This window comes from Callithrix jacchus, chromosome 8, assembly GCF_049354715.1.
Source record: "Callithrix jacchus isolate 240 chromosome 8, calJac240_pri, whole genome shotgun sequence".
NCBI lineage: Eukaryota > Metazoa > Chordata > Mammalia > Primates > Cebidae > Callithrix > Callithrix jacchus.
The window spans coordinates 31,434,982-31,450,994 of record NC_133509.1 but is presented as its reverse complement, the minus strand read 5'-3'; the positions used below and the strand labels follow the sequence as shown (position 1 = coordinate 31,450,994).

Here is a 16,013-nt window from a genome sequence, read left to right as displayed (position 1 = left end):
ATAAGTGCTTAGTTAAGATGGAAAAGGCATTAAATTTGTGGATGGAAGAAATGAACAGAAACGTGTCGGGTTCAGTATTCTCTGTGGTTTCAACAATCGACTGAGGGCCTTGGAACATACTCCCTAAAGATAAGGGTAAAGGACTGTATGAGGTATCTAGAGTAGTCACATTCACAGAAACAGAAAGCGGGAGGGTGGTTGTTGCTAGGGGCTGGGAGAATCAGGAAATGAGGAATTGTTAAATGGGTATAGAGTTTCAGTTTTAGTTCTGGAGATTGGTCGCAGGGCAATATGAGTGTACTTAACATTACTGACCCATACACTTAAAAGTAGTTAAGACTGTGGTGGTCGCAGGTGCGTCGCTCTCTAGTCCAGGCGTGTGAGTGTCGGCCACAATCTCTGTGCTGGGATGAGCTGTGCTCCTGGTGGAAGCAAGGGAACCCAGCCACAGAAGCCATGGCCAGTACAGTGGTAGCAGTTGGACTGACCATTGCAGCTGCAGGATTTGCAGGCCGTTATGTTTTGCAAGCCATGAAGCATATGGAGCCTCAAGTAAAACAAGTTTTTCAAAGTCTACCAAAATCTGCCTTCAGTGGTGGCTTTTACAGAGAGGGGTTTGAACCCAAAATGACAAAACGGGCAGCAGCATTAATACTAGATGTAAGCCCTACTGCCAATAAAGGGAAAATAAGAGATGCTCATTGATGAATTATGCTTTTATTTATTTATTTTTATTGCGTTTTAGGTTTTGGGGTACATGCGAAGAACATGCAAGATAGTTGCATAGGTACACACGTGGCAGTGTGATTTGCTGCCTTCGAATTATGCTTTTAAATCATCCTGACAAAGGAGGATCTCCTTATATGGCAGCCAAAATCAATGAAGCTAAAGATCTACTAGAAGATCAAGCTAAAAAATGAAGTAAATGTATCATGAATTTTAAGTTTATATTAGTTTATGTATATGAGTACTAACTTTTTATAATAAAATGCCTCAGAGCTACAGTTTTAAAAAATGATTTAGCACAAGCTAAATCTCAAAGCCTTGGTATAATTTTGTTGTTTAAACATGGGGATTTTAAACTAGACTATAGTTTAGAGTATTTGCATATTAATTATGGGCAAACACACACCATTTGAAGAGGAATATTGTTCATTCCTTGTTTAGCAGATGATTTGGGACCTATATCTACTCTTCAAGGCAAAGTGAAGATGACAGTCCTTGCTCTCAGGGAGCCCCACTTTAATGGGAGACCGATAAAGTGGTAATTGGGCTACGTGATAAATAGTATGATAGAAATTCGCTCAAGCTGTTCAAGTACGGAGTCTTATGAGGTAAAAAAGGCTGTTCCAGGTAGAGGCAACTGGCCCAGCAACTTGGATACTTGGAGCCTTGTATTTAAAAGTGAATTTAGCCACAGCTTAGACCTAAGAAATTGACCTAGGGGTGTGGGTGGGTGTGTATGCATTCTATTTACATACATATATTTATAAACAGAATATTTATTTCATACATTAAAACTAGTATGATAAAGATTTCAGAGTACGGGTCTGGCACAATCACAGCTCATTGCAGCCTCAACCTCCTGGGCTCAAGCAATCCTCCCACCTCAGCCTCCCAAAGTGCTTGGATTACAGGCATGAGAAGTATTTACTTTGTATTCAGCTATCCCCTTAAAGGTACTGACCATTTATAAATTATTCCTTCAGTTGACTATTTCTTGACAATCAAGCTTCTGTAATTGTTATGATTAAGCTTTAACACTGTTAGCAAAACTGAAATGTTCTCAATATCAAAATATTCAACTTGGACTATTAAGAATTTATACACTAGGCCGGGTGCAATGGCTCACGCCTGTAATCCCAGCACTTTGGGAGGCCGAGGCGGGTGGATCATGAGGTCAAGAGATCGAGACCATCCTGGTCAACATGGTGAAACCCCGTCTCTACTAAAAATACAAAAAATTAGCTGGGCATGGTGGTGCATGCCTGTAATCCCAGCTACTCAGGAGGCTGAGGCAGGAGAATTGCCTGAACCCAGGAGGCAGAGGTTGCGGTGAGCCGAGATCACACCATTACACTCCAGCCTGGGTAATAAGAGCAAACTCCATCTCAAAAAAAAAAAAAAAAAGAATTTATACACTAATAAATTTAAATGATGTTTAAAAAAAACTAGTTAAGATTGTAAATTTTATGTTATGTGCATTTTGTTCCAATTAAACATGTTTTAGGCCAGGCACAGTGGCTCACACCTGTAATCCCAGCACTTTGGGAGGCTGAGGCAGGCTGATCACCTGAAGTCAGGAGTTTGAGACCAGACTGGCCAATGTGGTGAAACCCCATCTCTACAAAAATTAGTCAGGCGTGGTGGCGCATGCCTAATCTCAGCAATTCAGGAGGCTGAGGCAGGAGTATCGCTTAAACCCAGAAGGCAGAGGTTTCAGTGAACCAAGATTGCACCATTGCACTCCAGCCTGGGTGACAAGAGCCACGTTCCATCTCCCAAATAAATAAATAAGTAAACAAACATTTTTTAGTATTTGTAAAAAACACATGGATTCATAAAGGAAAACAATTACATTCAAATATAATTATCAAAATATTAAATGTTTATAATATAGTAACTGATTTTCATTAATGCATTACAGATCTAACAGTAAGTCTAATAGCAATTATAATTACAAAATGTGCTCAATGCAAACAATATTTAGATGTGTCTTCAACACTTGTAATGTAAAATGAAAATATCTGTTATTTCTATTTGTAAGAACACTGCAGTTACTGCCAGTACCAGTGATTTGTTGCCCACATTCACAATTAAATGAGATGCTTAGTTTCTGTTAGAAGTTAGTGAAAATACAGATGTAATTTTGGCTGGATGTGGTGACTCATGCCTGTAATCTCAGCACTTTGGGAGGCTGAGGTGGGAGAATCACTTGAGGCTGGGAGTTTGAGACCAGCCTGGACAACATGGCAAGATTCTGTCTCTATAAAAAATTTTAAAATTTGCTAGGTGTTGTGGCACGCTCCTGTAGGTACAGCTACTAAGGAGGCTGATGTGAGTGGACTTCCTGAGCCCAGGAGTTCAAGATTGCAGGGAGCTATGATTGTGCCACTGCACTCCAGCCTGGGTAACAGAGGGTAACACCCTGCCTCAAAAATAAATAAATATTTTTTTTTTTTCCTTCCAAGTTCACAAACTCCCTGAATTCTATGATCTGTAGGCTCTTCTTCTCTAAGCCGAAGATTTATCATCAGTCCTTAGTGTTTGACACATTCCTAACTTATTCATTGTCTTACACTTCCAGGCAACTGTTTCACACTATTTTCACACCTCAACCCCCATCACTCCTCCCTCATCCTCTCTCTCAGTTGCTTTCTACTTCAGTGAGAAAAATGGAAGCAATTAAAAAAAAACTTTTTTCAGACTCCCACCACATCTACCTAACCTCTGCATCTGCCCCCACCTTCTCTGCCTGTGGCCTGTTACTATAAACGAACTGCCCACACACTTAAAGCCAATCCTGAATAGATCTCATGACCTCAAACTTATTTAAGGGCACTACTCTAGTAAATCTACACCATAAAAATTTTGGAGATGCTCTAAAAATTATTTCCATCAATATAGAACATGCTATTTCTCCCATCTTAAAACTGTTTATTGATCGTATTTCCCCACCATGACTTGTATTTCTCTGTCCCCATATTAAGCACAACCCAGGCTTCTTTATTTCTTTTTCTTTTTTTTTTGAGACAGAGTATCACTCTGCTGTGGCCCAAGCTGGAGATCAGTGGCATGATCTCAGCTCACTGCAACCTTTGCCTCTGGAGCCCAAGTGATTCTCTTGCCTCAGCATCCCAAGTAGCTGGGACTACAGGTGCACACCACCACACCCAGTTAATATATATATATATATATATACATATTTTTTTTTTTTTTGAGATGGAGTCTTGCTCTATTGCCCAGGCTGGAGTGCAGTGATGCAATCTCAGCTCACTGCAACATTTGCCTCCTGGGTTTAGGCAGTTCTCCTGCCTCAGCCTCCTGCGTAGCTGGGATTACAGGTGCCCGCCACTATGCCTGGCTAATTTTTTTTTTTTTTTTTTTTTTAGTAGAGACAGGGTTTTACCATATTGGCCAGGCTGGCCTCAAACTCCTGACCTTATGATCTCCCTGCCTCAGCCTCTCAAAATGCTGAGATTACAGGCATGAGCCACCACGCCTGGCCAATTTTTTGTATTTTTAGTTCACCATGTTGCCTTGGGTGGTCTCTAACTACTGAGCTCAGGCAATCCACCCACCTCAGCCTCCCAAAGTGTTGGGATTACAGGTGTGAGCCACCAGGTGCCCAGCCTCTTTTTTTTTTTTTTTTTTTTGAGACGAAGTCTCACTCTTTCTTACCCAGGCTGGAGTGCAGTGGCACCATCTTGGCTCACTGCAGCCTCTACCTCCTAGGTTTAAGCAGTTCTCCTGTTCTCCTGTCTCATTCTCTAGAGTAGCTGGTACTACAGGCATGTGCCACCACACCCGGTTATTTTTGTATTTTTTTTTCACTTTTTTTTTTCTTCAGTCTGTGCTTATCCATGATATTTTTGTATTTTTAGTACAGATGGGTTTCACCATGTTGGCCAGGCTGGTCTCCAACTCCTGACCTCAGGTAATCTACCTACCTTGGCCTCCCAAACCGCTAGGGTTATAGGCATGAGCCACCGTCCCCAGCCGAAAACTCAGTTTCTTATATTCTCTGTATACTCCTTTTTACCATTCTCTTTAAACTTGTTCCATTCAGGCTTTCATCCCCACCATTTGACCATGACTGCTCTTGTCTAAGGTTACCAATGAACTTGCATCACTAAATCCAGTGTTCAGTTATTCTTTTTTTCACATAACAGCTTTATTGAGATATAATTCACATAAATAAAATTCACTAATTTAAGTGTACAATTTAATGATTTTTAGGATATTCACAAATATATGCAAAAACACCAGCACTGTCAATTAGAACATTTCCATCAGAATGGTCAATTCTTTCTTTCTTTCTTTTTCTTTTTTTTTTGATACAGAGCCTTGCTCTGTTGCCCAGGCTGGAGTGCAGTTGGCTTACTGCAACATCTGCTTCCCGGGTTCAAGCAATTTTCCCGCCTTAGCCTCCCAAATAGCTGGGATTACAGGTGCGTGCCACCATGCCCAGCTAATTTTTGTATTTTTTTTTTTTTTTTTTAGTAGAGACAGGGTTTCACCATGTTGGTCAGGCTAGTTTGGAATTCCTGACCTCGTGATCCGCTCACCTTGGCCTCCCAAAGTGCCATTATAGGCGTGAGCCACTGTACCTAGCCTTGGTCAATTCTTTTTTTTTTTTTTTCGAGACGGAGTTTCGCTCTTGTTACCCAGGCTGGAGTGCAATGGCGCGATCTCGGCTCACCGCAGCCTCCGCCTCCTGGGTTCAGGCAATTCTCCCGCCTCAGCCTCCTGAGTAGCTGGGATTACAGGCACACGCCACCATGCCCAGCTAATTTTTTGTATTTTTAGTAGAGATGGGGTTTCACCATGTTGACCAGGATGGTCTCGATCTCTTGACCTTGTGATCCACCCTCCTTGGCCTCCCAAAGTGCTGGGATTACAGGCTTGAGCCACCGCGCCTGGCCTGCCTCGGTCAATTCTTAATCTTCATTTTATTTGACCTATAGACAGAATTTAATGTAGTTGATCACTCACTTCTCCTTGAAATGTTTTCTTCCCTTGGCTTTCAAAATGTCATACTCTTTTTTTGTTTGTTTTTTTGAGATGGAGTCTCGCTACATCGCCCAGGCTGTAGTGCAGTGGCACAATGTTGGCTCACTGCAACCTCCGCCTCCCAGGTTCAAGTGATTCTCCTGCCTTAGTCTCCAGAGTAACTGGGACTACAGGCATGCCTGGCTAAGTGTGTGTGTGTGTGTGTGTGTGTGTGTGTGTGTGTGTTTAGCAGAGATGGGTTTTTATCGTGTTAGCCAGGATGGTCTCGATCTCCTGATCTTGTGATCCACCCACCTTAACCTCCGAAAGTGCTGGGATTATAGGCGTGAGCCACCAGGCCAGACTTTTTTTTTTTCTTTTTGAGACGGAGTCTCATTCTATCACCTAGGCTGGAGTGCAGTGGCCATCTTGGCTTACTGCAACCTCTGCCTTTCAGGTTCAATAGATTCTCCTGCCTCAGCCTCCCGAGTAGTTGAGACTAAGGTGCCCGCCACCATGCCCGGCTAATTTTTTTTTTTTTTTTTTTTTGAGATGGAGTCTTGCTCTGTCACCAGGTTGGAGTGTGATGACGTGATCTGAGCTTACTGCAATCTCCGCCACCTGGGTTCAAGCAATTCCCCTGCATCAGCCTTCCGAGTAGCTGGGACTACTGGTGCGCAACACCACGCCCGTCTAATGTTTTTTGTATTTTAATAGAGATGGGATTTCACCATGTTGGCCAGGATAGTCTCCATTTCCCAACCTCGTGATCTGCCTGCCTCGGCCTCCCAAGGTGCTGGGATTACAGGCGTGAGCCACCGTGCCCTGCCTTGAGACTGAGTTTCACTGTTGTTGCCCAGGCTGGAGTGCAATGGCATGATCTTGACTCACTGAAACCTGCCTCGTGGGTTCAAGCAGTTCTCCTGCCTCAGCCTCCCAAGTAGCTGGGATTACAGGCATGTACCACCATGTCCAGCTAGCTTTGTATTTTTAGTAGAGACAGGGTTTCTCCATGTTGGTCAGGCTGGTCTGGAACTCCTGACCTCAAGTGATCTGCCCCACTAGGCCTCCCAAAGTACTGGGATGACAGGTGTGAGCCACCGCGCCCGGCCTCAAGATGGTCACACTTTTAATTTTCCTCCTCTCTCACTGGTCATCTCCTTTCAATTGACTTTGCTTTTCTCTCCGCTGACCTCTTTCTAGAGATTGGAGTGCCCCAGGATGATAATCTTTTAGGATCTTCTCTATCTTCCTGGGTGATCTCATCCAGCCTTATGGCTTTAAATAACCTCCATATGTTTGTTTGTTTGTTTGTTTGTTTGTTTGTTTTGAGACAGAGTCTCACTCTGTCGAGACTCCCAGGCTGGAGTGCAGTGGTGCAATCTGGGCTCACTGCAACCTCTGCCTCCTGGGTTCAAGAGATTCTCCTCCTTCAGCCTCGTGAGTGAGTAGCTGGGATTACAGGCACCCACCACCACATCTGGCTAATTTTTGTTTTGTGTTTGTTATTGTTGTTGTTTTTGAGACAGAATTTCACTCTTGTCACCCAGGCTGGAATGCAATGGCACAATCTTGGCTCACTGCAGCCTCTGCCTCCTAGGTTTAAGCGATTCTCCTCCCTCAGCCTCCTGAGTAGCTGGGATTACAGGCATCTGCCACCATGTCTGGCTAATTTTTGTATGTTTAGTAGAGACAGGTTTCACCATGTTGGACCAGGCTTGTCTCCAACTCGTGACCTCAAATGATCCTCTCGCCTCGGCCTCCCAAAGTGCTGGGATTACAGGCCTGAGCCACCATGCCAGAGCTCATATGTTTAATAACTACCAAGTTTATATCTCTAGCCCAGATAGCTTTGACCAACTCCAAACTTGTATATATATATATATATATATATAATAATAAACCACCTGCTTTACACCCACCTCGGTGGGAATTTTTTTATTTTTATTTTTTGAGACAGGGTCTCACTCTGTCACCAAAGCTGGAGTGCAGTGGTCAGTGGCACAATCATGGCTCACTGCAGCCTTGACCTCCCAGGTTCAAGTGATTTTCCTCCCTAGCTTCCTGAGTAGCTGGGACCACGGGCATGTACCACCATGACCAACTAATTTTTCATTTTTTGTAGTGATGAGGTCTCACTATGTTGCCCAGGCTGATCTCAAACTCCTGGACTAAAGTGATCCACCCTCCTCAGCCTCTGAAAGTGTTGGGATTACAGGCATGAGCCACTACATCTGGCCCCCATGTGGATTCATATAAATAACTCAACATGTTGAGGACTAAGCCTGCTCCACCACAGTCTTTCCTACTTCAGTTGATGGCAGTTTCATCCCTCTATTATATTTGTTCTGGCCAAAAATCCTGGAGTTATCCTTGTCATTTCTCTCTCATATGCCACATTCAATCCATGAAGATATCCTGTTGGCTCTACCAATATATCCAGAACCTTATATACTTCTCCCACCTGGTCCAAAAGGCTACCATCTCTAGCTTGGATTACTGAAATAGCCTCATAACAGATCATACTGCTTTTATTCTGTCCTTCTACAATCTATTCTCAACACAGCAACCATGGTAACTCTTAATAGAAGTGACCTCCACTAGGTCAATTGAATGAATGAGAAATGTTAATTATAATGCCTACAGTAGCAAGTTATTGTAGGCCAGGAGCAATCGCTCATGCCTATAATCCCAGAACTTTGGGAGGCCGAGGTGGGTGGATCATCTGAGGTCAGGAGCTCAAGACCACCCTGGCTAACATGGTGAAAGCCCATCTCTACTAAAACTACAAAAATCAGTCGGGTGTGGTGGCACACACCTGTGGTCCTAGCTACTCAGGAGTCTGAGGCAGGAGAATTGCTTGAACCCGGAAGGCAGAGGTTGCAGTGAGCTGAGATTGCATCACTACACTCCAGTCTGGGTGACAGAGTGACACTCTGTCTCAAAAAAAAAAAAGAAAAAAGTTATTTTAGGGATTAAATAACTGCGAAAATCCTGACACAGAATGGATACTGAACAAATGTTAGATCCTTACCACCCTTCTTCCTTCTCCCTTCACCAAATATCCTCCCACTTGCCTGCTCTTACACCACTGCTCTCTCCTTCCTCTCTGAAATTTTTACCATTCTAGTCTCTCCTTTGAGTTTAAATCTAGGGAAATCCTACAAGGGCCACAGATGTCCTCTGAAAAGAAAGCCCAGGAAATATTTTCTTTCTTTTTCTGTTTTTGAGACAGGATCTCTCTCTGTTGTTCAGGCTGGAGTGCAGTGGCAAAAACATGGCTCACTGCAGCTTCAAACTCCTGGACTCAAGTGATCTTCCTGCCTCAGCCTCCTGAGTAGCTGGGACTTCAGGCATGCACTGCCATGCCCAGCTAAGAGGCCAGCTATATACATTACCACAACTGTTTATCAAATTAGGATATTGTCATAGAGAAACAGAGATAGCACAGATTTTAAAGATCAAATTTTAAAATTTATTGGCTGGGTTCAGTGGTTCACGCCTGTGATCTCAGCACTTTGGGAGGCGGAGGAGGGCGGATCACAAGGTTAGGAGTTCGAGACCAGCCTGGTCAACATGATGAAACACTGTCTCTACTAAAAATACCAGAATTAGCTGGGTGTGATGGTGGGTGCCGGTATCCCAGCTACTCAGGAGGCTGAGGCAGGAGAATTGCTTGAACCCAGGAGGCGGAGGTTGTAGTGAGCCTAGATCACGCCACTGCATTCCAGCCTGGGTGACAGAGCGAGACTCTGCCTCAAAACAAAACAAACAAACAAACAAAAACCCACTTTATTGAAGTGTAATTTACATGCAAATTTTATGTGTATTCTTTGATGAGTTTTGACAAATGTTTGGGTAATTTTATTTGTGTTGGGCAGTAATGTCTCCTGGGATTATGCAGGTCCAGGCATTTAACAGAGGGATCCTGGTTGGGAAACAGGACATCAGGGCTCTGGGAAAAATAATCAAACAGGAACAAGTGGAGACACCAAGGGCTGGCCCGAGGTTAGTCCTGGGATCTCACTGCACCAGGATCTGGCCCTCTGGAATGCCTGGCGACTTCATGGAAGCTTCCGGCCCTCCTCAGGGAGCGGTCTCACCACTCTGACATGTGTTTAGGCCACGAGGTGAGAGCTAGGACTGGGTTCTGGCTCTCTGCCCTGCAACTTTCCTGCCTCTACCTGAGCTCGTATCCCTGCCCAACAATGGGGGGCGCTTCAGTCGGTGATAGCCAACTTCCACCGGAGCCACCACAACCGCACGGCCCGATTGTCTCTCCAGCCTGTTAGAAACTGGTTTCAGATCCGCGGTAGAACCGCGGGGGGAAAAAGTCAAAGCGCTGTCTAGGGTTCCCCTTCTCCGCCATCCTCTGGTCTCCCAGGCTCGGGGCTGAATAGGCGCGGACAGCTGAGCCCGCCTACCAACCAGGCCCTTTCTCTCGCCCCTCTGCAGCTGAAACCCTCAAGGGGTTGCAGGTTCAGCTTTGACTTAGAGACTACAACTCCAAATTCAGGGTCGCTGGGGAAACTGAGGCAGGACTGGGGACTCTGGGTGAGAGGTCAGGCGCCGGTCGCGGACTCCTTCTTCCGAGACGGGAGACTGCTCTTCCGATAGCCCAAAGCGATTAATGCAGATCCTAGAAGAAAGCGCCGACGTCCGGGCGGTAGGTCCTGGCGGCTGGCCGGGGAAAGCGGCTGGGAAACCTCAGGGTGGCGTCGGCTGGAGGTGGGGCCGCCCACGCGGCTGAGAAACCTCAGGGTGGCGCTGGCTGGAGGTGGGGCCGGGGGCGGGTTCCTGGAGGAGGGCGGGGCAAACGTGGGCTACCGGGTGTGCCAGCCAAGCCCGGCACAGAAGAGGTGGTGGTGGTGGCCCTCGCCTGTGGCCCCGGTGCTGCTTGCGCTCGAACTCGCCGCCATGGAGGAGTTCCAGGAGCCTCTGAGTGGGCAGCTCCGGCTCTGCTTCTCGCCTGCTGCCCGGACCAGCCTCTTACTGCTCAGGCTCAACGACGCTGCGCTGCGGGCGCTGCAAGAGTGTCAGCGGCAACAGGTACGGCCGATCCCCTTCTCTAGTCCCTGCCTCTGGGGACTTTGGGCCTCAGCCGGCGACCCTGGAGAAGCTGCAGGGGAGAGGGAGCGGCGTCCGCAAACTCTGGACTCCCCAGCTCTCCAAGTGAAGCCCCCTAGGCAGGTGACCCCGGGCTCCGGACCCCGGATCCTGGGGACACCGCTTCACCTGACTTCAATAGTCACATCTTCGTTCTCCCCGCAGGTACGACCGCTGATTGCTTTCCAAGGCCACCGAGGGGTAAGTGCTGGCCCACGGTGTGTGAGCGAGGTGGGGTAGAGGGAGCACAAACGTGGGCTGGAGGTGAAAGGTGTGGTCGGGGCCGGAGGCTGCGAGTGGTAGTCTGAGGTAGTTCCGAGAACTGAACCCCAAGTGGGGCGAGGAGGCTGCTGGAGTTGTCCCAGGGGGCTGTGGTTGAGGTGACTGTGCTGTTTCAGCCTCCTGGGGATCTCAGGCCCAGCTGCATTTGGTGTGCTAACGAGCCCCTTGGGACCCGTCTTAGTCTTAGGCCGGCTCTGGGAAGAGAAGCGGAGGCAGAAGTGGGAGGGGCTGACTTCATGGGGCTTACCCTCTCCTTCCACCTCCAGTATCTGAGGCTCCCAGGCCCTGGCTGGTCCTGCCTCTTCTCCTTCATAGTGTCCCAGTGTGGCCAGGAGGGCGCTGGTGGTAGCTTGGACCTTGTGTGCCAACGCTTGGTCAGGTAAGGGGGAACAACAGGTAGCAGGCAAGAAGAGGTTTGTGGAAAGTGGGAGAGGGAAATGTGGAGAGGTGCTTAAAAGCTCACCACCCTCTTGTTTTTTTTTCCCACCATCTCTCTCCAGGTCTGGGCCTAACCACCTTCACTGCCTGGGCTCACTCAGGGAGCGCCTCACTATTTGGGCAGCCATGGATTCCATCCCAGCCCCATCATCAGTTCAGGGACACAACCTGACTGAAGATGCCAGACATCCTGAGAGCTGGCAGAACACAGACTATTCTGAAGGAGATGCAACATCACAGCCACAGATGGCACTAGAGGAGGTAAGGCCAGAAACTGCAGGGAGTTGTGATAAGGTGAGGCAAAGCCTGAAGTCCAAGGTATCCCAGTACTCCAGGGAACCAAGTGCTCCGTCACTTTCCCCACCAGGTGTCTATGTCAGATCCACTGGCAAGCAACCAAGGACAGTCACTCCCAGGATCCTCAAGGGAGCACATGGCACAGTGGGAAGTGAGGTACTTGGGATGGGGTGGGACTAACATGGGAAGCTTTGGCATTGTCTTCCTTTCTAATCTCCACTCTTAAATGTTGTCTAATAAAAGATCCAGTTCCACCTCCCACCCTGGTTTTCTTCTGTCCCATTCCCTTTAAATATCCTAGAAACCAGACCCAGCTTCCAAACAGAGAACTTGATCAGGCACTGCCTTCCTCTTCTGGCCGGAAACGTTTGGAGAAGGTAAGTTATAATGGCAAGGGCTTTTCTTTTCTGAGACGGAGTCTTGTTCCGTCACCAGGCTGGAGTGCAGTGGTGTGATCTTGGCTCACTGCCACCTCTGCCTCCCTGGTTCAAGCAATTCTCCTGCCTCAGCCTCCAGAGTAGCTGGGACTACAGGTGCATGCCAGTACGCCCAGCTAATTTGTTTATTTTTTAGTAGAGACAGGGTTTCACCATGTTGGCCAGGATAGTCTCAATTTCTTGACCTTAGGATCCGCCCACCTTGGCCTCCCAAAGTGCTGGGATTACAGGAGTGAGCCACCGTAACTGGCTCTGGCTTTTCTTTTTTTCTAACACTGATATAATAAAACAATGGCAAGGACTATTTTGAAGAGCAGTTTTAGTCAAGCTAAAATTTAGAAAGTGGAAGCTCCTTATATGGGAGGAATTTTTTTTTTCTACACAGAATCTCACTCTGTTGCCAGGTTAGAGTGCAGTGGCGCAATCTTGGCTCACTGCAACCTCTGCCTCCTGGGTTCAAATGATTCTCATGCCTCAGCCTCCCGAGTAGTTGGGATTACAGGCACGTGCCACCATGCCCAGCTAATTTCTGTATTTTTTTGTTTTTTGAAATAGAGTTTCGCTCTTGTCGCCCAGGCTGGAATGCAATGGTGTGATCTTGGGTCACCGCAACCTCTGCCTCCCGGGTTCAAGCAATTCTCCTGCCTCAGCCTTCTGAGTAGCTGGGATTATGGGCATGTGCCACCACGCCTGGCTAATTTTTTGTATTTTTAGTAGAAATGGGGTTTCACCATGTTGGCCAAGATGGTCTTGATCTCCTGACCTCATGATCCGCCTGCCTCAGCCTCCCAAAGTGCTGGGATTATAGGTGTGAGCCACCGCACCTGGCCTAATTTCTGTATTTTCAGTAGAAACGGGGTTTCACCATGTTGGTCAGATAGTCTTGATTTCTTTACCTTGTGATCCACCTGCCTTAGCCTCCTAAAGTGCTAGGATTACAGGTTTGAGCCACTGCACTGGCTATGGGAGGAATTTTTTTAGAGACAAGGTCTCTCTGTTCCCTGGGCTGGAGACTCCTGGGCTCAAGCCATCCTATGTATTTTTTTTTTTTTTTTTTCCTTAGTCTCACTCTGTCACCCAGGCTGGAGTGTTGTGGTGTGATCATGACTCACCATAACCTTGAACTCCTGGGCTCAAGTAATTCTCCCTCTTCAGCTGTTGTGTGCCACTACACAAGGCTAATTGTTTTATTTTTTTGTAGAGACAGGGTCTCACTATATTACCTAGTCTTGAAATTTTAGGCTCAAGTGAGCCCCAACTCAGCCTCTGAAAGGGTTACAGGTCTTAGCCACTGCGCCCAGCCTAGGAGGAATTTTGGAGAGGCCATATTTGGAAGCTCTTGGCTGTTTATGTCACACAGATATTTTCCTCAACAGAAACGTTCAGTGCCTGTAGCCACTGTAGAACTAGAAGAAAAGAGGTTCAGAACTCTGCCTCTAGTGCCAAATCCCCTACAAGGCCAGAGCCATCAGGATTTACAAGAGGGAGAAGACTGGGAGCAAGAAGATAAAGATAAGGACATGGACCCCAGATTAGCACACAGTTCCTCAGTTCAAGAAGGTGGGTTAATGAGAGGAGGGTAAAAATGCCAGTGGAAAAAGACTTATAATCACTTGTGTTTTCTTGCTTCCTTCTTAGACTCTGAATCCCCAAGTCCTGAAGATGTACCAGACTACCTTCTGTGAGTTCCCTGCTTTTTCTAATTTCATCAAGCCTTGTGCATATATTAAGATACACTTCCTGGAAGCTGGGAGTTTTTCGGGGGCAATGAAATTGAAGGTGACACCTCTCTTCTCCTGGCAGGCAATACAGGGCCATCCACAGTGCAGAACAGCAACATGCCTATGAGCAGGAATTTGAGACAGATTATGCTGAATACCGCATCCTGCATGCCCGTGTTGGTGCTGCAAGCCAAAGGTTCATAGAGCTGGGAGCAGAGATTAAGAGAGTTCAGCAAGGAACTCCGGAACACAAGGTAAGGACAGGACCCAGCCTGGCTTTTCAGCTCTACTGGCCATTAACCCGCTGTTAACCACCCATATGCCTGGGTTTGTACAGTGATTAAGCAAAGTGACAAGAAAACCTGTGTGAGGGGAAAAATTAGTCTGTTATCATTTGTTAGAATGAGAAGGGAAGTTACTTCCCCCTAACTTTTTTTTTGAGACAGTCTAGCTCGGTCACTGAGGCTTGTGTGCAGTGGCACGAGCTTGGCTTACTGCAACCTCCATCTCCTAGGCTAAAGCTATTCTTATGCCTCCGCTTTCCAAATAGCTGAGATTATAGGTATGTGCCACCATGCTCAGCTAGTTTTTATATTTTGAGTAGATACAAGGTTTTACCATGTTGGCCAGGGTGGTCTTGAACTCCTGACCTCAAGTGATCCACCCACCTCAGCCTCCCAAAGTGCTGGGATTATAGGTATGACCCACTGTGCCTGGCTCCTTTCTTATTTCTTAATGTTAAATTCAGTGCTAGTATTTTCTGTTTCAGGTGCTGGAAGACAAGATAGTCCAGGAATATAAAAAGTTCAGGAAGGTAAGACAAGATCTGGGAATGGAAGCAAGAAGGTAGAAATGAGGATTTTTACTTTTTGACATGGATGCTTTTTCTCCACAGCGGTACCCAGGTTATAGAGAAGAAAAGCGTCGTTGTGAGTACCTTCACCAGAAATTGTCCCACATTAAAGGTCTCATCCTGGAGTTTGAGGAAAAGAACAGGGGCAGTTGAAGTTATCAAAAGGGCTCTTGACCCTCTGCTTAGTGAAACATGAAGGAACAAAGCAGCTATATACTAAATGGAATGCAGCTATCTGTTTTTCTTATGCTCACCACTGGAGTCCAGGTGGCAAGTAGAGAGTTGCTCTAGGTTCTTGAAGTTTGGTTTTCACTGTTGCTAATTTTTAGGGTGTGGGCACTGTGCAGACTCCATAGCTGTTGTGCCCAGGAGTCTAGAAAAAGTGACAGTGGCTTGGCTTCTTCACTTTTAGTTCAGCCAAGTCATTTTCAAGTCCTGAGAAATGACATCATCTTCAGGATAAGATAATGAGGACATTAGACAAATTAAGTTAATTTAGCCCGGTAGCCTCCCTAAGCAAACAATAATAATAATTTTTGCTAAGAGTTAAAATAACTTGTAGCATACCTGGATACAATGGGAAGGGCCCTGGTTCTTACCCATGTACTGAATTTTTTTACCAACATGGCTAAAAAATTAAAACTGATTGCTTCTGTGTTCTTTGTACAAGTTTATATATTTTCCTTAAATCTTCCAAGGCAGTTGGTTCTTAACCCTGGCTTTACATCTGAGCCAATTTTGGGCTATCTAAGTAATTAGATCCCCATGCCCCAGCCCAGATGTTATGAGTTAGAATCTCGAAGATTATAGTTTAGACATCTTTTACTTTTTCCAAGCTCTGTGTGTGACCAAGATATGTATTTTGTTATAAGGCTCTACCAAATTCATCTTAAAACTGACAGCTAAATATTCTAATTATATAGTAGGAAGAAAGTTCTTTTCTGAACATAGGTGTTTGTAGGATCACCTGAAGTAAGGTTCCTATCTGGAATTACCCAGTGGCTGAAACCATAACTGGGCAGGATTGAGTTTACTTACAAAAGGAGAGGAATGGTTTATTGGACAAAAGAACACTCTCCAATCCTATCCTTTCTGTTCCGTATTATTACAAACGAAAGTGGATGCTTCACTCTTAACTAGGAATGATACTGCCCTTCCCAGTTCTAC

The 16,013-nt window shown here is 46.1% G+C and overlaps 1 protein-coding gene across 1 annotated transcript; it reads left to right on the top strand.

Annotated features, from left to right (window-relative positions):
* Positions 1 to 10,562: 10,562 nt before the first annotated feature.
* ELL3 (elongation factor for RNA polymerase II 3) lies at positions 10,563 to 15,502 on the top strand. Its single transcript, XM_002753387.6, has 11 exons — positions 10,563 to 10,761; positions 10,984 to 11,019; positions 11,367 to 11,479; positions 11,601 to 11,799; positions 11,906 to 11,991; positions 12,137 to 12,212; positions 13,649 to 13,832; positions 13,911 to 13,953; positions 14,076 to 14,247; positions 14,763 to 14,807; positions 14,889 to 15,502. The coding sequence occupies exons 1-11, from the start codon at positions 10,630 to 10,632 to the stop codon at positions 14,997 to 14,999; spliced, it is 1,197 nt and encodes a 398-aa protein (XP_002753433.1). The 5' UTR covers positions 10,563 to 10,629; the 3' UTR covers positions 15,000 to 15,502.
* The last annotated feature ends 511 nt before the right edge of the window (positions 15,503 to 16,013 follow it).